The sequence below is a fragment of the Vulpes vulpes genome, chromosome 11, assembly GCF_048418805.1.
Source record: "Vulpes vulpes isolate BD-2025 chromosome 11, VulVul3, whole genome shotgun sequence".
In the NCBI taxonomy this organism is placed as follows: Eukaryota; Metazoa; Chordata; class Mammalia; order Carnivora; family Canidae; genus Vulpes; species Vulpes vulpes.
Genome location: NC_132790.1, coordinates 22,422,695 through 22,446,145, shown reverse-complemented (window position 1 = coordinate 22,446,145; position 23,451 = coordinate 22,422,695). Strand labels below are relative to the sequence as shown.

At 36.7% G+C, this 23,451-nt stretch overlaps 2 protein-coding genes across 2 annotated transcripts; one reads left to right on the top strand and one right to left on the bottom strand.

Moving 5' to 3' along the window:
- Positions 1-8,037: 8,037 nt before the first annotated feature.
- Positions 8,038-8,979, top strand: LOC112912963 (olfactory receptor 52E1-like). The gene has a single exon (XM_025989512.2). The coding sequence runs from the start codon at positions 8,038-8,040 to the stop codon at positions 8,977-8,979; it is 942 nt and encodes a 313-aa protein (XP_025845297.1).
- A 4,657-nt stretch (positions 8,980-13,636) lies between these two features.
- Positions 13,637-14,614, bottom strand: LOC112912112 (olfactory receptor 52D1-like). The gene has a single exon (XM_025988851.2). The coding sequence runs from the start codon at positions 14,594-14,596 to the stop codon at positions 13,637-13,639; it is 960 nt and encodes a 319-aa protein (XP_025844636.2). The 5' UTR covers positions 14,597-14,614.
- Between the last annotated feature and the right edge of the window lie 8,837 nt (positions 14,615-23,451).

The window sequence follows — 23,451 nt, the reverse complement described above, 5'->3', positions numbered from 1 at the left end:
TGCAGCACTTAGAACCCTCCTTCAAAAGGGGACCCTACACTTGACGTTTAATCTCTGTCATACTTGGGCTTTAATGTTGTCTTGAATTTTTTAAATCATCTTATCTTCACATTTATGTTCTGTGATTGGAATCTGACATGAAAATGGGGCAGGTGCTGGGGTTTGGAGCCTGACTCATACATTCTCACCTGCTATACCCTCCATATACTCCCAAGATGCTTGCTTGGCTACTTGCTACCTTACTCCTGCTCAGACCCTGCTGCTGCCTTTTGCCCTTGGCATACTCCTGACCCCAATCCTATCCACACCTGTAACCAACTCGCCAATTCACAGGACAATAACCCTGTACCCCTGTGCATGTCTGCACCTACCCCATAGGTTTTCCCCAAGCCCAAAAGAGAGCAAGATAAAAGAGAAAATGGGAAACACCATCATTGGTTAAAAGAGAGACCATGGAAGAAAAATGAAAGCTCTTTTCTTCCCTGTATTTTTAACAAAGGGCCAAGCACCTTTGCTTCATACTGGGTCTCTCCTGTTGTGCAGCCAGCACTAGTTAAGACACTGGCTCAGACACACCTGCAAGTTCAGGGCACCCTTATGGACTGAATGCTCATGCCCTCCCCCTCCCCTGCCAAATTCATACATTGAAGCTTTAACCTCCAACATCATAGTATTTGAAGATGGATCTTTGAAGGTAATTAGGGTCAGATTAGGTCCCAAGGGTGGGGCCCTTGTGATGGGATTAATGGCTTTATAATGAAGAAAGGCCCTGGGGGGAAACAGCAAGAAGGCAGCCATCTAAAAGCCAGAAAGAGAGGTCTCACCAGGAACCAAATTGGCTGGCACTTGATCTTGCACTTCCTGGGTTTAGAAATGTCACTGAGAAAACTAAAGAACAGTTATGGTTAGAATCCAACCCCCTGCTTTTAAAGTTTCTTCCATCTCACTTAAACATTTTAACTGTGTTCAGAAACCTGCCTCACCTCTGCATGTGAGGACCTCCATCACACGCTAGGAATTAGAGTGGTGGATGCACTGCCTTGATTCCTCCAAGCTTTACCTCAACATGTGTTACCTTTTCACTTTTCATTTGCATTTCCCAAAAAAGATAGGTCTAAAAGAAAACAGAGGGGGTAGGTCTTAAAAGGAAAAGCTTTTGCTGGGCACAAAGGAAAGTGAATAGAGAGAGTTGTGAGAATCTTGGTGGCCAGAGTGCTACCTTAGGCAGTTGGTAGAACCCAATTATTAGGGAAGAAAAGGAAGATAATCAGATAATTAGCTGTATTTTGGCACTTTGACACAGAGGGATAGTATTCTAACTTTTTAGCAGCTTTTGACTTTTGTGGAAAGTGAAACAAAACTGGACATTTCTATGGTGAGACTTGAAATCCTATAACTCGGATCTAGGAATATAAACATGTTTCTGGTAATAAGGCTTAAAAACAAGTGAATGAACAATATCATCCCCCAAAGATTATGGATCCATTGGAATTCTCTAAAAATATGTGAAAAAAAGACCATGAGAGAACAATAAGGTGTATAACATGTCTTTCCTCACCTCACTTCACCTCATCTCTCTAGTCTGGCATCCTCCCTAACACCTTGCTAGAACTGAAACACCTCTAGTCAAGTTAATGATCTCTAGTCACCAAACTCAAACAAACCCCACCCTCATTCTACAACTTGCAGTAGTGTGTGAAACTGGCCGTTCTCTCATTTGAAAATGCTCGCCCTCACACACATTTTTTTTTGTAACTACCCTTACATGCTTTTGTTTCCTCCCACGTCACTACATGACCTTTCTTTGTTGTGTCCTCCTCTATTGCCTGAGCTTTAAATGTTGTCATGAGTACCCCATCTCTTACTTCTGCTTTTATTTCTGTTCTCTATAACTATTCTTTTTAAAGATATTTTACTCAGTAATTGGTTTTATATATATATATATATATGTATATATATATATATATAGGAAAATCTGCAGTACTTCTCCATCCCTTACCCCTCTACTGATCTCCACCATGAGATCAGTCCACTGGATACTTCTGCTTATATGTTTAAAAGGCACAGCAAAGATCATATGGCCAAAATGGAATTCTTGATAATTGCCTTAATATTTCCATCTTAGTAAATGTAACGCTTCCTGTACAGTTGGCCAAATTTAAAATTAGGCATTGTCCTCAATTATCAAATTTTTCTGCCCAATCCAATTCATCAACATGTCCTTTTGTTATGAAAGTTGTCAAAAGGCATGTCTATTTTCCAAAGTATTTTAATTTATTCCCTTCATCACTGTCATGATTTTTCTGTTACACTAATTAGGTTTGTGACTTGAGACTTTTAGTGCTCACAGTCACCTGACAGAGGTAAATATGAATCCTCTAGACTGAAATAGCATTATATAGCATTATTCTAGGCTTCAAATTATTTCGACTTTATTTTTACACAAAATATCCTGCATTAGCATAACAAAGCACAAAAAGAAACAAAGAGATGTGACATAAAACAAAACCATTAAATCATAAAAAAACAAGAAGAAACACTGGAGATTCAATAATACAGTTTTCAGACAGATCTTCTAAGAACTGGTGAAATATACTTAAGAAAATGAAAGACAAGATTGAAATACTCAGAAAGAAACTGGAATTTTTTTTAAAAGAGTCAAATGGAAATTCTATAACTAAAATTTTTTTAAAACCCAAATTAAGAAATTAAGAATTTACCTCAATATTATTAAGGTGTTTATATAATTGAGAAGTTAAGTAAATGTCCAAAGTTGTGGAATTCTTAAGTAGTAAAGTGAAGATTTCAATATGTTATTAAGATACACACACTCATGCACACGTTCCACAACAAAAACATAAAACACTTAACTATAAACACTATATAGTAAGTAGAGCATATACAAGCAAATATTTCTTAAATTTCAAAGATTTCTTAATGTTATTAACAAATAATCAAAACAACCTCGGTAGTAGGCAGAATAATGCTCCTCCCACGAAGATAGTCACATCCTGGTCTCAGGTAACTGTGGATAGTTTACCTTACAGAATAAGATGAATTTAGATTATAGATAGAATTAAGGCTAATAATCAGAACTTAAATCAGAGACATTAATCTAGTTTATCTAGATAGGTTCAAGGTAATTACAAGGGCCCTTAGCAGTAGAAGTGAGAAGCCCCAGAGTTAGTGTCTAAAGGTAAGGTATGAGAAATCCTGACTAGCTGTTACAGACCATGTTTATGTCTCCCTCCAAATCTGTATGTTGAAATCGAATCCACAATGTGATGGTATTTAGAGGTAGGGCCTTTGAGAGATGATTAGATAATGAAGATGGAGCTTAATTATGGAATGGAATGAAATTAATGTTCTTTTGAAGGAGACCCCGAAGAGCTTCCTTGTCCCTTTTGTCATGTGAGGACACAGCAAGAAGACAACCATCTATCAACCAGGAAACTTCTCACAACAGGCTGAATCTGCCTGTCCCTTGATCTTGAACTTCCCAATCTTCAGAATGGTAAAAAATACATTTCTGTTGTAGATAAGCCACACAATCTATGGTATTCTGTTATTGCAACCCAAATGGACTGACAACAGCCATTGCCAGTCTTGAAGACTGATGGAGGCATGCAGTCAAGGAATGTGGGCAGCCTCTAGAAGTCAAGAAAAAAGATTTACCTCTAAAGTTTCCTGAAAAGGATTCTCGCCTGCTGACATCTGGATTTTTAGCCCAGTGATACATGTTTTGAATTTCTAACTTACAGAATTATAAGATAATAAATTTGTGTTGTTTTGAGCCACTAAATTTGTGATAATTTATTATGGCAGCAGTAGGAAACAAATGCAACTTCCACATAATTAAGTTCCTATAAAGACTATTTGGAACAAAAAGACACTTTAATAGAGTTGATCTAATCAATATATATAAAATTCTGCATGTAAGATCACTGAACAGCACACACACACACAAACTGTTATATATAAGTCATAAAGAAATTATGAAATTATCACTAATGAATATAAGAAAATGAAAAAAAGGAATATATTGAAAGATTTATGTAGAATTGCCAAAAGCATATGTAATGAATTTTAGAAGGAGGGAAATAATAAATGAAGAGGTGAAATATTTGAAAAAATAACTTCAAAATTAAAGATACATAAAACTTCAGATTTATGGGTTGAACAGATCTTTTTTAACAATACAAGAAGATTTTCACAAATTTAATACAATCATCAGTTTATATATATTTGGGGCCTGGACCAATGGCATCTCCCCCCCCCCCCACCCCCCCCCCGGCCTGCTTTGAGGAGTTCAGAATTAATAGCCTAAAACCAATTCCAGGAACCCTGTTGGAAAAAATGTTGAAAAATTTTACAAGACCAAAATAATAATAATTATCCCCCTGGATATATATTAATTCTAGATTTGGGAGTCAAGGTCCAGAATCAGGATATGGTCTCTCAGTGTCTGGTGATTCTGTTCCACTAATTCACTTAACACTAGAAAAGGCGTTAATCCAGATCTCAGAGCTTTGTAGCCCCCACTATCCCCCAAGGAGTTCCAAGACAGACAAAGTTCTCACTCTAGAGGCTGTGGCAACAGTATAAAAAAATCCTCCCACCAAAGCAAATGGAGCTCAGAAGGATGTTAGGGGAGATTTGCCAACTTCTCCAGGAGTCCCTGGCTGGCAAGTAATGCTTTAGAAGTATGGATTCTTATCTGTGGCCTGGTGAGCACAAGGGAGATTGGTAGATGATGATAGGATGCGTGGGGGCAGGGGACGGTAGGAAAACTTGCCGACTAAAGGGAGGGGATGAGAGGACTGACTGTAAGAATGTGTTGGCATAATCTCCCATGGGCACATGAGCAGCTACTGCTTTCATTTCTAATACATCCTTATACCATCTCTGTGCGCAGACCTTACATCTTTTAACACCTCTGCCATTCTTTCTGTGCATAGAGCTCTTCATTGACCTGGAGCCTATCTAATTACTAATCTATTAAGGTTCTTTCTTTTCATGTGTTCTGTCTCTTTGCTCACTGTTATCTCTCCTTCAATCCCTTCTAACCTAGTTTATTATTTATTTTAAAGATTATTCATTTTTTTTATTCAAGAGAGACAGACAGAGAGAGGCAGAGACATAGGCAGAGGGAGAAGTAGGCTCCATGCAGAGAGCCTGATGTGGGACTGGATCCTAGAACTCCTTGATCATGCCCCGAGCCACAGGCAGATGCTCAACTGCTGAGCCACTAGGCGTCCCCTAATCTAGTTTAAAGGTTGGATAAATAAATGTCCTCATCCTGGGTGCATTTTTGACACAGAGGGAGAACAGTAATGAAACTTACCTTAAGCTATTCAGAAATTATCTCTCACTAATTACAACCTAGTAAAATACACCAAAAACTAGCTATTTTCTCCCAACTAAAGGTAGTACTAATCCTCTTAGAATGGTTTGGTGTCCGGGTAGATAATGCTATTATGGATAGGGTAATCAGATATACTTGATTGTAAATGTTAGAAACCCTATCAAAATATTTGTATGCAGATAAAGTGAGGATCAGGATTTAGTCTGCTGACCCCTGATGTAAGGATTATCTGAAGGCCTGAGATAAGTCGGAACCACTTCCACTGTAGCTTTCTACTTTATTGTGTTCTTATCAATAGATTCACGAGTAATTGTAACTATACTTTTTGATGGCCCATCTTGGGTCATGCAAAACTTGCATGAATTCTGCTATGTAAGCATTTTAGTCTCATTTCATTGGTGAGGAAACATAGACCCAAAAAAGAAATAATTTAACCAAATTCACATGGCATAAAGACTCTGGCTTTAATTCCTAGTGTGCTTCTAAACATTATGCCATTTCTCATATACTACACTCTAAATTAGCTGAACCTCAAACACAGAAAAATAAATCTGATTATAGGATTCTACTTCATTCCCTTCCCAAATCCCCTGGGTTTAAAAGCCAATCCTTGCATTTAGTCATCCCTGTTTAAATTAGGGATAGTTTTTTTTTTTAAATTTTTATTTATTTATGATAATCACAGAGAGAGAGAGAGAGAGAGGCAGAGACACAGGTGGAGGGAGAAGCAGGCTCCATGCACCGGGATCCCGACGTGGGATTCTATCCTGGGTCTCCAGGATCGCTCCCTGGGCCATAGGCAGGCGCTAAACCACTGCACCACCCAGGGATCCCCTAGGGATAGTTTTCTATATAGTTCTTATTTCTTTCTTGAAATCTCTTCTATATCCTCCATCTAGTAATTTGCTTGGCTTGACTAATTATTGTAACTGTCTCCTTCCTGTACCTGTGATCAAACTCTTCTTTCTAGGATTTCTTAAGCAATTTGCCCAAGACTCAAACTGCAATGCACCCTTCCAACACACAGACATACACAGACACATGCTTCCATCCCCAGAAATACTATTCTAATACAGTTCGTCTGGCTAATGTAGTTTATAGCTCATTCCTGCTTTGCACAGGACTTAGAAATCTCACAGAATACTGAGCAGAAGAACAATGGAAAGGCCCAGTTCTGTCTATAAGGGAGTGAAGTACATCAAAGGTGATATATCACAATAATACATTTTACCTAAGCTCTCCAAGTTCTTCCAAACTTCTCATGTTAATAAGGAAATACCCTCCTAGTGGTATGGATTAGATCTACTTTCCAGTTGGTGGTAATTTTCTGAAAATTAGTAATTCTTATTTGAACTGAGTACTTTTAAATGCCAGACCTTCTCTTTGTGTGTGCAGATATCTATCTATCTATCTATCTATCTATCTATCTATCTATCTATCTATCTATCATCTATCTATCTATCTATCTATCTATCATCTATCTACTTACCATCTATCTATCTATTATTATCTATCTATCAAGAGTATATAAAAGGGAAAGCAAGAGCTCTGATACAATGTACTTGAGTTATTAAGGTGCATTTATTGTAACACCTTAGAGAAATGATTATTTCCAGGAGTGATGTGTATAAATTCACTCACTTTACCTGACAATTTTGTGATAGTTTATAAACCTGAATATTATTATTTATGTGCCCACCTGTCAATCTGTGTTTCTTTCTGGACAGATATCAGCAGGAGAACACTTAAGGCTCTATTTACCTATAATCAGAACAGGAATGAAGAGGAATATATATGTTAAGCAGACCCGGATTAAGAAGATTATCCTGAAGCATTTTAAGCAGACCCGGATTAAGAAGATTATCCTGAAATGACATTTTGTGTGACTTCTTTAATACAACTTCTTTAATAAAACCTTCTCTGATACTGGCACCAGCAAGAAAAGAGAGATCACAAGATGACTATGGCATGAAAAATGTTTTTGGGGACCTAAACAGTGAGAAGCCTAGATCGAAAATTGTCTAGGAATTGTCTAGATCAATTTTCATAGATCGAAAATTGTCTTAGAAATTTCTGGTTCACTGCACTTGCAGGTTCTTTGAAGAGTGCATTATATGTGTTCAGCTCAGAAATGTGGTACATACAGAATTATAATGACTCTCATTATGTTTATGTTCCTATCTTGTACATAATGTATATAGTCATAAATCAAATAATTTTTCTATACCATAAAAATAATTTTCAGTAAAATATTTCATGTACCTAGGTAGCAAGGAAACAACTTTATCTTTACAATTATTTTGTTAATTGAAATGATTGATTTGCTTAACTGTTTCAACCACTAAAACTAAGTTCCATCGAAAAAAGGAACCTTCTCTAATTCGTCTTTTGCAATCAGTCTTAGCACAGAACTTGGCACATATATACTAGATACTTAGTCAATCTTGGTTGAATAAAAATATTCAATTTAATTGAATGGCTATGATGCAGTACAAGTGGCTTCATTTTGCCATTCAATTTCGTATATTTTCAAGTCTCTGTGATGGGTAGATAGAATAAGTGTTTCACTGAATTCTTCATTTTCTCTGTGTGCTAAGCAAGGATGAGTCTTCTTCACTGAATAAGAGATACTTATCTATAATATATATCACTATAAAAAATTTCCCAGAAAGATGACCTCACTTAATACTACCCTATTTCATCCCTACTCTTTCTTCCTTCTGGGGATTCCTGGGTTGGAACATATACATATCTGGATTGGTTTCCCTTTCTTTGCTGTGTACCTGACAGCTGTTCTTGGAAATATCATAATTCTTTCTGTGATTGAGACTGAGAGCAGCCTCCACCAGCCCATGTTCTACTTCTTGGCCATTCTGTCATCTATCGATCTGGGCCTGTCAACATCCACCATCCCCAAGATGCTTGGCATCTTCTGGTTCAACCTGAGAGAAATCTCCTTTGAAGGATGCCTCATCCAGATGTTCTTCATCCACCTATACACTGGTATGGAGTCAGCTGTGCTTGTGGCTATGGCCTATGATCGCTATGTGGCCATCTGTAACCCTCTTCAGTACACATTGGTGCTGACAAACAGGGTGGTAGTCGTCATTGCATTGATAATCCTACTGAGACCTTTGTCTTTTGCCATACCCTTTGTTCTACTCATCCTACGGTTACCATTTTGTGGACATCAAATTATTCCTCACACTTACTGTGAGCACATGGGCATTGCCCGCCTGTCTTGTGCCAGCATCAGGATCAACATCATCTATGGCTTATGTGCCATCTCTATTCTGGTGTTTGACATCATAGCTATTGTCATTTCTTATGTCCAGATTCTTCGTGCTGTCTTTCGACTGCCTTCCCACGATGCCCGGCTCAAAGCACTCAGCACCTGTGGCTCTCATGTATGTGTCATGCTGGCTTTCTACACTCCTGCGTTTTTTTCATTTATGACCCACAGGTTTGGCCAGAATATACCACGCTATATCCACATCCTTTTGGCTAATTTCTACGTAGTCATTCCACCTGCCCTCAACCCTGTAATCTATGGTGTCAGAACAAAACAGATTAGAGAAAAGGTGCTGAAAGTCTTTTCCAAGAAAAATACATAACTCTTGTAAAGAATCAAATTAAAGAAGGGAACAGCACTAATTCTCTTTGTTCAGATTGGAAAGAGAACGTTTGGAAGTTATGCAGTTCTGCCTCAGAAGAGGCCTGTCAGCCTCTTTTTCAAACCCAGAAATGAAAAGTGAGGCCCATTTCAATGCATGAATGAAAGTGTCTTATAATTTTCCATTGTTTGGAAATAATTCAGATTCTCCACTTGGAAGAAAATGAGCACTTCGTTCTACTTCCATCAGTACTGAACACATCACATTCCACAGTCTGTATCATTTTAAAGCAAAACCAACCCTCCAAAAAGAAAATACCACACAAATAATAAAAAACCCCATAAATTTCTTAATATCCTAATTTAAACAAAAATAGCATATCAGCCTTACTGTACTGGTTCCAAAATAATAGATGCTGAAACATTTCCCATATGCCAGGACTCCCTCTCAAAAAGAATGTTATTTTGACTCTACCATGTTAGTATTCTTAGACATGAAAGTGATCCTACAAATATAATAATCATGTGAGAAAAGGTGAGATTTTCTATCATGAACAGAATTGTAAAAACTTGACAATCCTGGCAAATTCATAGGACTTTTGTTTGTTTGTTTTGAAGCTATGTTATTTTTTTTATTTTATTTTTTTAAGATTCTATTTATTTATTCATGAGAGACACAGAGAGAGAGAGGCAGAGACATAGGCAGAGAGAAAACCAGGCTCCATGCAGGGAGCCTGATGTAGGACTCTATCCCAGGACTCTAGGATCACACCCTGGGCCAAAGGCAGGCACTAAACCTCTGGGACATCCAGGGATCCCCTTGAAGCTATATTATGTTGTTTATTAGAGTTGTTTCCCTCTTATGGAAAGCAGGAATTTTTGGTGATGTCCCAAGTCCAATATTAGCCAAATGTGTACATGTGTACTCTTGTTCCATATGATATAACTCAGTGTTCTCTAGTTCTAGGTCTTATTACTGACATTATTTATAGAAAGAATTCAGGGGAAATATATTTGCAAATCCTGGTCAATAAAACAAAAATTTTAACTATATTTTTATTGCAGGATTTCTCAGATCTTTTATTTAACAAATATTCATTTGAAACCTTAAGACAATATTGGCTTCAGATTGCTCCTTTGACCAACCTATTACACTAATATTCCATAGCATACACTTTAAGAAAAAAAAATCCAACTTATTCTTATTATAACAGAAAAAATAGTTCTAAATTTATAGAGGGAATTTGTATTAATTAACATCACATCCTGAACTTGAAATTCTTTGAAGCAATCAGTATGCTGTATAATTATAGGCACAAGTGGCTTTTCCTGGAATCCTGTTGTGACACTGATCTCATCCTCTGTCTATTTATTCTATTTATGAAAAGGACTTTAATGATATGGTCTCAGTTGTATCTTATCTTAAATGATTTGCTTAGTGTTCAATCTGTTTATATGTTTTGGCTAATTTGTGGAGAATTTGTATTTAGCATTTAAATGACTAAACTCACCAATACAGTCACCTGAGCCTGGAGTCCTCTGTGTTAGAAGGTTCCTAACTACAGATTGAACTTTTTTAAAAGGTAAAGGACTATTTAGGGATGCCTGGGTGGCTCAGTGGTTGAGTGTCTGCCTTTGGCTTAGGGCCTGATCCTGGATTCCCAGGATCAAGTCCTGCATGGGGTTCCTTGTGGGAAGCCTGCTTCTCCCTCTGCCTATATCTCTGCCTTCTCTTTCTTTCTGTGTCTCTTATGAATAAACAAATAAAATATTTTTTAAAAAAGGTAAAGGACTATTCAGGTCATCCATTTCTTCATGCTTTGTTTTGAATGTCCTCTGTGAATGCTTCACATTCATTTAACTTTATCTTTGTTCAGGGTGTGGGCTGATGAGTTGGATTTTTCTCAGTGTTAGATCTTCCTTTGTTGCTGTGGTACAAATAAGGCTACTCCTCATGTTCTCCACACTCCCTCAGGTCTAGAGCACTGTTACCTGTTACTCAAACCCTGCTGGTCTGGTGGTAAGTGCCAGAGGACATTACAATACCAATTGGGCTGATTCATCCTGCCTGAACCATGTACTATGTCCTTGAATCTTGAAAGTGAAGCCTCCTCAGTGATTCTGTTCCTCCCCTAGTGCTATAGGACCCTAAGGAACCTGCCTCATCTTCAGTTACTGAGTTTGTTTCTGTTCCTTTGTCTCAGCAGCACTGAGTCTCCACTTGTGTTCTTCCTTCAGATGAAAACTTTTGTTCCTTAGGGGAAAGAAACTAGGTGACTGCCCCGGGTAAGCACAGGATCATGTTCCATCATTTTTTGGAGTTACCTATCTTCCCTTGAATTTTCGATTAGTTAGTTGCATTGTGGTTTGAACTTTCTGACAGATCCAAGAAAATTGTGTTTTTTGATTATCCAGCATACATTTTTTTGTCATAACGTTTTGAGTGACATTCTTTCCAACTTTTATATTTTAAGTAAAAATTGTAAATCTTGGTAGGAATTTTAAATCATGCCACATTTTCTGAGTAGAAGGACATCTATGTGTTTATTCTCAGCTTCTTACAAATGTGGCATAGAGTGTGGATCATAAATTATATAGAATGATTGATGAAAAGTAAATGGGATTTTATTTATGCGATGTGCCACAGACATTTTGAGTCTAATAATCTTAGTGTGGGCCTAAGCAATACGTATTTTTAAGAGGCTTCAAGCCTAAATTTTGAAAACTGTCATTCTAGGAAGCTGAAATGTGGTTAATAATAAAATTGGTTGATTGTTAGATGGAGAAAATGAGATAATCTTTAGGAAGTGAAATGACTGAATGCAGAATTAGCTAACTCAAAATGCGCAACACTCTAATTCCCAATACACACAGTCCACACTCTATCCTACCTATCTTGACCTAATCCACAGGGAATTTCGATTAGTTGCCTACCTAATGTTCCTGATGTATGTCCTATCTTCTGGAACTATTTTTGACTTTCTATACTCCCTAGCCTTGGTTAATTATGTATCTACTTTCTATTTTATCATAGCACTTGTCACATTGATACATCACTGTATATATCAATATGTAACTAAATATGGAGTAATGGTTGAGAATATAAACCTGGTGTCAAAGTTCCTAGGTTCAAATTCTCCATTTTTAACCAATTTTCCATTTTTAATCATTTCTGTGACTATGAGAGAGCCAACTGATCTCTCTATTTCTCAATTTCCTTATTTGTAAAATGAGGATATGAATCCTACAAATCCTTTTTATTTCACATGAAAATTTAATGCATTGATGTATGTAAAGGACTCTGGGGTTGTTATGAGAATGTACACATTATCTAAGTGTTACATGTCATTCTACTGAAAGTAAATGCTTATATGTCTGAATCAACTTTATAAAAAAAAAAAAACTATTGGAACAAAATGTTTCTAGCCTACTGGTGAGAAGTGTGTTCATGGGAGTCCATTCAGTGATTTAGCTGTATATGAAACTATTGTAAGATTATAAGAAAATTATGGCTTTAGAGCTAGATAGACTTTATATCCTAGCTCCTCTAAATTAGCACATTGAATATGAGTTTGTTGAGTTACTTATTATGTGGGTATTTATGATAATTCTAAAAAAATATCATGACTGTTAAGTGATTATGTATCTAAAACCCACAATAAAAATCTTAGAATCTAGTAAGTGCTTAATAAATGTTGCTTCTCTTCACATTTTAGCTTGAAGGGAGGTACTTGACTGAAATATTTTTCCTAGGTCAACTAATGTTTCTGTGCCTCAACTTATACAGCTGCAGCTCAGTCTTAGCTACATTTAAGAATCACCTACAGAAAAAAAAAAAAAAAGAATCACCTACAGAACTTTAAAACATGAATGCCTGAATACTACCCCCACACTAGCTTTCCTTTCTTAGAGGTTCATTTAAACAGAATCATATAGTATGTAATCTTTTGTCACTTAGCATAATGCCTATGAGGTTTATCTGTGTGATACTTTAGAACACCTAAGAAAGCAAGAGGATTTAATGACAGTCAGACAGAAAAGATGACTACCTACAAAATAAAAAAACTTGGCCAAGAACAGATTTCTTCAAAGTAATAGTAGATTCTAGAAGACTGTAGAATAATGATTTCAAAAGGCTAAGGAAATGTAATAATTAGAGAATGGAACTGTCTAGTTAGAAAAGCATCATGCAAGAAGAAATAAAGAAAACATTAGATGAACATAGAACACAAAAGTTAGCACGAAACTATTATCAATAAAAAAGTAATGAGTTATGTACTTGAGAAAGGACATTAGTTAAGAAAAAATGACTGGGGAAAAAAGGAAACCTGTAAATCTAGTAGTAAACTTAAATGGTAAACCTAAGATATGTGATTATATATCATGTTAATTTTAAATATTTCTTGTTTCTAGCCACAGATGATTCTATATAGTCTTTATGTTTGGTTTGTGTTTTTTAGGAAATATTTTAACATTTTGGTGACGAGTCATATATGTGATGATTGTTCCAACATAAAATATATCTTTAGGTGAGTTACTTCCCACAGAAAAATCCTAGCCCTCTGACCATTAAAAGAGGAGTTCCACGAAGAAATCACACATTCTAAGGTAGATAATATAACATTTGTTCATATATTACTCATATATACACATAAGACTTAGTTCACAGACTTTGAAAAACTGAAAAATTTAAGGAACCTGTCTCGTATCCTCTTGGTCCTTACTCCATAGATAATAGGGTTCACCATGGGTGGGACCAGAAGATAGATGTTGGCCACAAATATGTGGACATGGGGAGCCACATGGTGCCCAAACCTGTGGGTGAGGAAAGAGAAGAATGCTGGAGTATAAGACACTAAGATGACACAGATATGGGAGCCACAGGTGCCCAAGGTCTTGAGTCGGGCCTCCTTGGATGGGAGGTGGAAGACTGTGTGGAGTATGAGAACATACGAACAAATAATCAATATGAAGTCCACCCCACCAGTAAGGAAGGCAACAATGAGGCTGTATGCTCTACGGATTCTTGTCTCAGCACAGGCAATCTTAATAAGGGCCATGAACTCACAGTAGGTGTGGGAAATAATATTGGTTCTGCAGTAGGGAAGCCAACGTAACAGAAAGGGGTGAGGACTGAGAAGTACTGTGCCACGGAGTACTATACCTAGACCCATCCCCCCTATTACAGCCTGTGTCAGAATAGCTGAATGTCTTAATGGGTTACAAATGGCTATATAACGGTCAAAAGCCATGGCCAGGAAGAAGCCTGATTCCATGGTGGAGCAAGAGTGAATCAGGAACACTTGAGTGAGGCAGGCTTCAATACGAATTTCTCCATCATGGAACCAGAAAAGGCTAAGGAGTTTTGGTACAGCTGTAGTACACACAATAAGATCAGCCACAGCCAGCATGCAGAGGAAGAGGTACATTGGCTCATGGAGGCTGGAGTCTGTCTTGATGATAAACAGAAGAGAACAGTTTCCCAGGAGGGCCAAAAGGTAGACCACACAAAAGGGGATGGAGATCCAGATGTGGGCGGCCTCCAGCCCAGGAATGCCAATGAGAATGAAGATTGATGGATGGACATCAGTCTTATTGTATGCTGACATACCTAGCATCAGAAGTTTCAGCTTCCTCTTCAGGAGCTTTTCTCTACAACAAACAAAAATAATAGCTTATAATTTTTTAAACTTTTGGTGAGTTAAGTCAGTCAAAATGCAGGGAATTGGATGTCATGGAGTAGTTACAATGTCTATAAGTATTTATACATGATTTCATCATCATATCTGACCATCAGATATTGTTTCACAGTTGTAATTTGCAGTGTGGTTGATCTGTAGATGCCAAATGAGGGAAAATATGTAGGTACCAAAAACTGGAGCTAACTGTATGAAAAATGAAAACCCATAATCTTCTATCCACTGAGAAGAAAGTAGTATCAACTGAAAGCTAAAAAATGTGTAAGAGCCCAGTACTTACATATAAGACCTGTATTGTCATATGTTAACTAACTAGAACTTAAATAAAGACAAAAAATAAAATAAACAGAAGCATAGATGCACATGGAATAGCTGTATGCTTACCTCATTGAACTACACTGTATGTAATGGCTCCTTCAACTACTCTCATTAAGATACATGTATTTGTAACCATTTATGTAGAATCATATGGGAAAAACGTGTAAGAGTCATGGGTTAGGAGGGCTTAGAAATGGTTGTAACACAAATTAGACAGGCAGGAGGGATGACAGGAAGTTTTGAATAGAAAATATATCTTTCTTTTTTAGATTTTATCTATCTTAGTTCTGGGACATGGCAAGAAGCCGTTATAGGGTGTAGTTTTGAGAATGGAACACTGAAATTTGGGAATATACATTGCTTGCTTTGGAAGTACCAGAAGGAGGTTTATTCACATCAACATGGAACTCATTAAGTATGATGGCAAGAGTGGGGCTGATAGCAGTGTGTCAGGAAATGAACAGCTCCAGCTCGTTGCATCACTTTGGACTCATTTATGTTTACTCTTGACTTCCCAGACAAGAATTGCAACAATGTGATTATTACCTCTATCATGAATTTCCACTTCCTTGCACGTATTCATGTATATATACTACTTTATGACTTGCTCTCCATTCAGCTTCCTCTCAAGGCAGTTTTCACACAAACTTCCCCTCATGACCTTCTTTTGCTCTGCACACTTCTTCCTGCATTGGATGATCCATCTCCCCACCCCATATTGTGGTTTGCTGACTATACTTTTACCATTTCTTAAGACTATTAGAACATTTTGAAAGTCATATTGATCCCATAATCAACAGATTTCCTCCCCTTTTCTTCTTAGAAACACGATTGATACTATTCCAAAGACACTTCTTTTACTCTATCACTATTGCAGACAGTTGAAGATTTTGGAGTGTTGTGATCAGAAAAAATAATCCTTAAGGGAGTATTCACTGTAGCCGAGATTGGAATATATACAGCAGACTGGGCATCAATATGGAGTGAGAGTGATGACACATATTTTCCTCTTTCTCTGTTGAAGTTTCATGCATAGAGATTTTCTGCTCACTGTGGTTACTTGCCTTCAAGATCCCTAGAGATAAATATTCTCTTTTGAACGTGAAATCAACTGGATACAGCGTCACAGAGCTATAGAAAATTTACATAACATTTCTGTCTAAAGCACACAATGAATTGGGACAGGAGAGAAATCTAAGGAAACCAGCTTATTGGGGAATTATGTAATAACTGTAATAGTTAAACATTTTACAATGCTTGACGTGAGTCAGTTGTTTTCCTGAAAACATTTCACATATTACCTCATAAATTTTATCTCCATTTTAAAACCAGAAGAATTTAGGTAATTTCTATATAGTTAAATAGCCGGTAAGTGATGGACCTGCTTCTACTCCATTTACTGATTCTAAAGCACTTATTCTTAACTGTGGTGATAAAAATTGCCCTAATGATGATGTGACAGTCTGTTTGCATTTTTGCATATAAGATGAGGATTGTTTTGTATCTAACAGTAAAGAAATCCATCACCATTAATTTGACTATGAATATTGGTTGAAAGGCCCCAACTATATTCCATAAGGGAACTGGTCCAAATCGAAGCCTTTCTTTTCTTAATTAACCCTTCCTGCAGTTTCAATAGGTGACCTGTCAGAGGTAAAATTAAACTCTTAACCCCAGAGAGGTTAACACTTGCAACCAGATAGCTCTGTCAATCTTACCCTGTCCTACCATGAAGTTTATGTGTATGTATATACATCAAGTTAATGCATTTTCACATACTTTCACTTCTTCTGTCCTACAATGAAACTTCATATCTTTTTATCTATATTTGTAGTTCCATCAGCATTCTCATATTTCTCTTGCACTTTTGCCTTCATTCCTTCTATTTGCCCTATGCCATTACATAATTTATACGTATTTTACCAACAGAAAATATGTGGACGGGGGCACCTGAGTGGCTCAGGCAGTTAAGTGTCCAACTCTTGATTTCAGCTAGTGTCATGATTTCAGGGTCATAAGATAGAGCCCTGGATGGGGCTCCATGCTCAGTGGGGAGTCTGCTAGAGATTCTCTCCCCCTCTCTCTGACCTCTCCCCTCAGCTCTCTGTCTCGGTCTCTCTCTCTCTCTCTCTCTCTTGAAATAAACAAGTAAGTCTTTAAAAAATGAAAGAAAATATCTGGACAGATTATGTAGAGAAAATATTCACACTGCACTGAATGCAAATGTTCAATCACACAAAATAGACTTATTCTTACTGGCAATTAGGAAATTAAAAATTAAATGAATATGATACAATTCATACACTATTATATTTTTAACCAATAAATTTTTAAGATTGATGATAATAAGCATTAGTGAGATTTGGGTTAAAGAGTGGTTCTTACGCCCAACTGATTGGAGAAAATTGACTCTACTCTTAGAGGAAAATTGCATAGTAACTATTCTTATTGAAAACAAAGACCTAGGAAGAGCAATTTAACTACTTACCATCCTAGGGAATAATGTTCACATATACATATAGCAGGAAGTATACGAAGTAATTCTCGCTGTAAAAGTGCCTATAATAAAATTAATATTGAAGCATTCAAAATGTTCATCAATAAAGTAATACCAAACTTAAAAACCTGTGGTTTCTTTATATTATAGAACACCCAGAATTGTTTAGAATAAGTATACTTATGTCAACTGACAGAGAAAAGCATTACAATGAAAAAAATGAAGCAAAAATTTGAATCTTCCATTAATATTGATACATATGCAAAAATTAAGCATATATATATAGACAGGCATATACACACATTTATAATGAGAATTTTACAAACATAAGAAATAACCTAAAAAGGATACATAGGCAATGTAGAAGAGATCTAAAATGTAGTATGGATGGAAAAGAATATAGACAGTATAATTTAGCTATATCTATATGGCTTGACTTTTTAAACAGTGTCAATGTATTTATTCTATACATATTCATGTGTTAGCCACACAGTTTAAAGTAAGTAAATAAATAATGTAGAATTACAATCATTATTTATCAGAAAAAAATACAGACCAAGAAATCACAAAGAAAATGTGATCTTCCATGTCTTATCAAATGTTAGCAAGTTTTCTAACCTCTGGAAATACCTTTTCTATATCTATTTGCATATACAGAACTGGTCATCTACTCAATTTATGAAGATGGTAACCCCATGTCTTTGTTTGTCATGGCATTTCTTTACACAATCAGACCCTTAGTAACATGGTTAGAATTGAAGACTGATCATATATCAGCTCCTATGAGAATATTTTTCTAAAACTTTGAACCATCATGGATATTCATCTTCAAGTGTTCCTATGATATGTGTACTTACCTGTCCTCTATCTCTTGTCATATTGTATTTTATGTTTCATCATGTTTTTCTCCTTTATTATACTGCAGATTCTTACTTAGCAGAGGCTGTGTATTTTTATATATTTGTTCCAAAGAATGAAAAAAAAAAAAAAAAAGAAAAGGAGAAGATAATGGAGTGTTATTATTTTTCTGGTAAATAATTTCAATATAAATTTTAGACAACCAGTGGAATCACTATAAATTTATTATAGTCCACACTATCCTCAAACACTAAGTGCATTAATAGTTTTCCTGATTCTAATATTAAATCTTCAAGACATACTCAGTGATTACTTACCAACAAAATTGAAATCTGCCAACATTTGATTCCTTGCCTGACTACATAGCATGGAAAAAAAGAAGGATTGGAGGGAAAGAAACTCATATCTGCTTTTGGGGAGGAATAAAATGGAAAAAAAAATCCTTATAGTGTCTTCTTCTGGATAAATTCTATGCCTCTATTCATCTCTTTACAAAAATAAAATAAATCAACATGAGTTGACATACAGTAGGTACATATGGCACTTATATTGTAGGCATTATCCTATTTAATGCTTAAGGGAGTTTTTAGGTAGATAACTATACTTACAACACAGATTTAAAAAACCAACACCTAAGAACATAATTTAAATTCCCCAAAACCATTCTGCTATGAATTCAAGAATCTGGAATTTGAACCCAAGTATAATTACCAGGTTTGTAATCTTTACATTATAGAAGATGAACATTCCATAGGTTTTATAAATGTAAAATGGCATAATGCATTTAAGACTACTTGAGAAGCATGAAACATTGCTCAAATACCATAGATTTGCTCAAGATATAGGACTGATACATCTATATCCTCATCCTTTCCTTTATCAGCTTTCCTTTGATTTACTAGACTAAGTGGAGAACCTCAGGCACACATTTATTCTCAGTAAAAGCTGTAGCCTAATCTCAACCCAAACATAGTAAAACAGAAGCAATCCACTCAGGGGTCACAAACCCAAATGGATTCAGGTGCTCTAAGAAATGTTAAACAAGATATCTTTCCTAGAACCTGTTTGCTCTGATTAGAGTTCTGAAACCTATTTGGCTATTGTCCACTTAGCTCATGATACAAATGAGTGTGACTAAAAACTACCTTAAGTACCAGGGTTTCTGTGAGGATGAGAATAAGTAAAGGAAGCCTTTACTTCTCTCAAGATTTACAGTGTTTCTAAATGAGCTCAGTTATAGACATGTCTCCTGATTTCTATGGCTCCCATGGGCACAGAGTGGGGATGGCCTCCCCACATGTCAAGAAAAGAGGCCACTGGGAGTTGAATTTGAGTTCAGAACTCATTCTAAGTCTTTGGAGCTCACATCTTAATAAGAGGGGAAATCCAAGGTGGGGGGGGGCGGCGGGCAGGAGAGTTTTTCTGGACTGTCTCTGGAGCCTGCCTTTCAGCAGTATTGCTTGAGTCTCAGAATTGTTTGTTCTTAAATACATCATGTGTATGTATGAAAAAAGGATAGATGAATGTCTATTTCCTTCACTTTAAATAGTGCCTTTTTATTTTTAATATTGGAAAATATAAATAAAAAACAAGCATCAACCATAATGTCATTTTGATATTTGGTTTAATTTTATTCTTTGATTTTCATATTCCTATGATTTATAATATTCAAGTCATAGTAGACTTTAAAACTTCATATCCTAATTTAAATTGCATGTTATGACATGTGCCTTATTCTTTTGTAATTTTTCAGAATAAATTTCACAGAAAACTTATTTAATTATACAAAATTAATCAAAATGGGTTTTTGATGAAAGTTAAATTGCATCTAAACATTCATGAAATTTTGACAACTCTAAACATGCAATCCTCTCAGCCATCTAGATTGATTGTGCTTTTACATGTATTCCAGGATCCTTTGAGAGCTTTGAACAGTTTCTAAATTATTTTTGTGTCAACCTCACCAATTTTTAAATTGGAATTTTATCACATTATTTTACATTTACTTGTATTCTTTTTTAAAAATATTTTATTTATTTATTCATGAGAAACACAGAGAGAGAGAGAGAGAGAGAGAGAGAGAGGCAGAGACACAGGCAGAGGGAGAAGCAGGCTCCATGCAGGGAGCCTGACTTGGGACTCAGTCCTGGGTCTCCAAGATTATACCCTGGGCTGAAGGTGGTGCTAAACCGCTGAGCCACCTGAGCTGCCCACATTTACTTATATTCTTTATGTATGTCTTTATGTATGTATGTTTTGGGTACAGTCATATAAATTACATATACATAGTGGGGACCTATTATATGTAAATTCCATATTTATAAGTTTGTCTACTCAGTAAAATTTATTTGTAACCCCAAATAAATTCTCATGGCTATTTATTTATTTATTTATTTATTTATTTATCTTAAAAATAATTTATTTGAAAGAGAAAGAGTATGCACTAGTGGGAGGTGAGAGGCTAAGGGAGAGGAAAAAGCAGACTCTCCACTGAGGAGGGAGCCCAAGGAGGGGCTTGATCCCAGGACCCTGAGATGATGACCAAAGTCAAAAGTGAATGCTTAACCGACTGAGTCACTCAGGCGCCCCTCTCATGGCACTTTAGGTGTCATTTGCAGACATGCAAAGAGCTGGGAAAAATTTGAGTTGCCTGACAATCACATTCTTAGCTGAGGCTGAGCAAAGTGAGGTTCTGACTTCTTATTTCAGCTATAAACAACTGTTTTTACACTCAATTTAATGCCAGGTTTTTCTTTTCTTTTTTTTTTTTTAATTTTTATTTATTTATGATAGTCAGAGAGAGAGAGAGAGAGAGGCAGAGACATAGGCAGAGGGAGAAGCAGGCTCCATGCACCGGGAGCCCGATGTGGGATTCGATCCTGGGTCTCCGTGATCGCGCCCTGGGCCAAAGGCAGGCGCCAAACCGCTGCGCCACCCAGGGATCCCTAATGCCAGGTTTTTCTTATTTTTGTGCTTTTTGTTGATTCCACTGTTTAACATGGAGCTCCAGTTTAGTGCTAAAGTGCACTAGAATAAGTAAATACCTTGTTACTTATTTGTGGAGTGCACCAGAATACAATAATATTTTCCTAGTGTTCCTAAGTGCAGGAAGGTTGCACTGTTCTTTATGGAGAAAATAACCATGTTGGATAAACTTCATTCAGGTGTGAGTTGTAGCACTGTTGATTGTGAGTTCAAAGTTAATGAATCAAAGATATGATATAACCACTCAAAGGAAGGGGAAATTCGTCTATCTGTATATGAACTCACTCTGGAAAGTACTAAAGTAACATTGGTAGCATGTGATAGGAATATGGAAAAGATTAAAAAGAGGCTAAATTTATGGATTCTTGAGATGACAACTAATAAAAGTGTTGTGCCCAAGATTGTGAATCCGAGAAACCACCAAGGAGCCCACATCGATGCAAGCGCACGAGGGTTTATTTACAAACTCGAGCTTGGGTCCAAGTGTACCTGACACAGCGGAGCAGGGACTTGGACCCCGAGGTAGGTTCCAGCTTAGTTTTATGGGCTGGTCTAGGGGACCTCCAGAAGCGGGGAGGAATTTCTCAAATTCTGTTTACATTCAGATATGGGGCTTTCAAGGGCATTGAGCTCTGTTCTCATTCTAATTTGGGGCTTCCTGCCACTGGCTTGAGCTCTGTTCTTATTCTAATATGGGGCTTTCTAGGGCTGTAAACTGGTAAACTGTGAACTGTTTTTTCCCTGTAACTGAAGTAATGTAAAATTCAGCTCTTATTCACAGGGGCCTGAGATGGCTGTACTTGTGCTAACCTGAATTTAAGGTGGAATGGCCTTAATTTCTTCGGCCTCCACAAAAAGTGTAGTGGACAACATCGTGGCAAGGTCAAAGATATTTACATTTATGTTACCCAGAGTCAGAAAAAAAAAAAAAAATCAAGCCCTACTGGCCAGCACATTTCAAAAGGCAACAAATCATAGACAATATTAAACTTAGAGTCTAGGCAGGTTCTGCTAATTAGGAAGCTTCAGAAAAGTTTTTAAAATGCTTATTAAGTGTTCCGGAAAAGGATTATGTAGAAAACAAGTTTCAACACTGATGAGACTCCCTTGTACAAAGATGTTGGTGAATAAAACACAAGTGGACTCCAGAGCTTCTGGTGTTTGATCATGTAAAGGCTGCACAATTAATTATGAACTATGATGAGCTGTGATTTACTGTGAACTATAGTCAATTATGAACTGTGATTAACTATGAACTATGATTAATCAAGAACTATGGTTAAACTATGATAATAACTATGTATTAAAGGAGCTATCTTTTCACAGAAACACATAAAAAAAGGTTATGTATTGATTGATTGACAAAAATGTTGTGACAAGAGGCTTGGAAAACTTACTCTGGATTTCCTTTAAGAGCAATGGCACCAAATTGTCTAATTCAGTGTTCAAGGTGACTTTATAGAACACAGCTACTGAAAATAATGAGAAATATGTTTGTATGAATACATACATGTGTCTACACACACACATTCACATATACACACACACGCACAAACACACACGTCTCAGGTCCAGCTTGCCCTTTCTTTCTTCCATGAGATAACTCATGCGCTGAGGGAATTTCCCTTGGGACAGAACAGTACTAGGTTGGGGAAAAGGGGATGTGGGTAAAGTGAAACTTTTCTTCTTTTCCTTTTCAATTTGTCTTTTCTTGTATGCCCGGCCAGGGTCCTGTATGTAATCTCTCATCCAAATTCTGGTCCTCTCATAAAGGTCTTTTCATTCGTTAATGATTGTTAAATCTGTGTGTTTGTATTGGGAGGAGTGCTGAGTCTTCCTATTCTGTCATTTTGCTGACCTAAATCTCACTCTTCTGCCTTTATTTCCTTAGAAATCAGGGACCCCTAATGGTTCTCTTTTTGAATCAGAATTAGACACTAGAATCCTCAAAGACCTTCTGTTTTTTACAAAATTGGCTCTAGGGGATTTTCTATTGAAAACTGCCCCACCCCACTCCACCCCACCCCTCCCAGCAAAGAGCAGCATCCTCATAAAGACTGAGCAGCGTGAGATAAAACAGAGACAGGATTGCATCCTGGTCCTCAGCGTGGTGAGT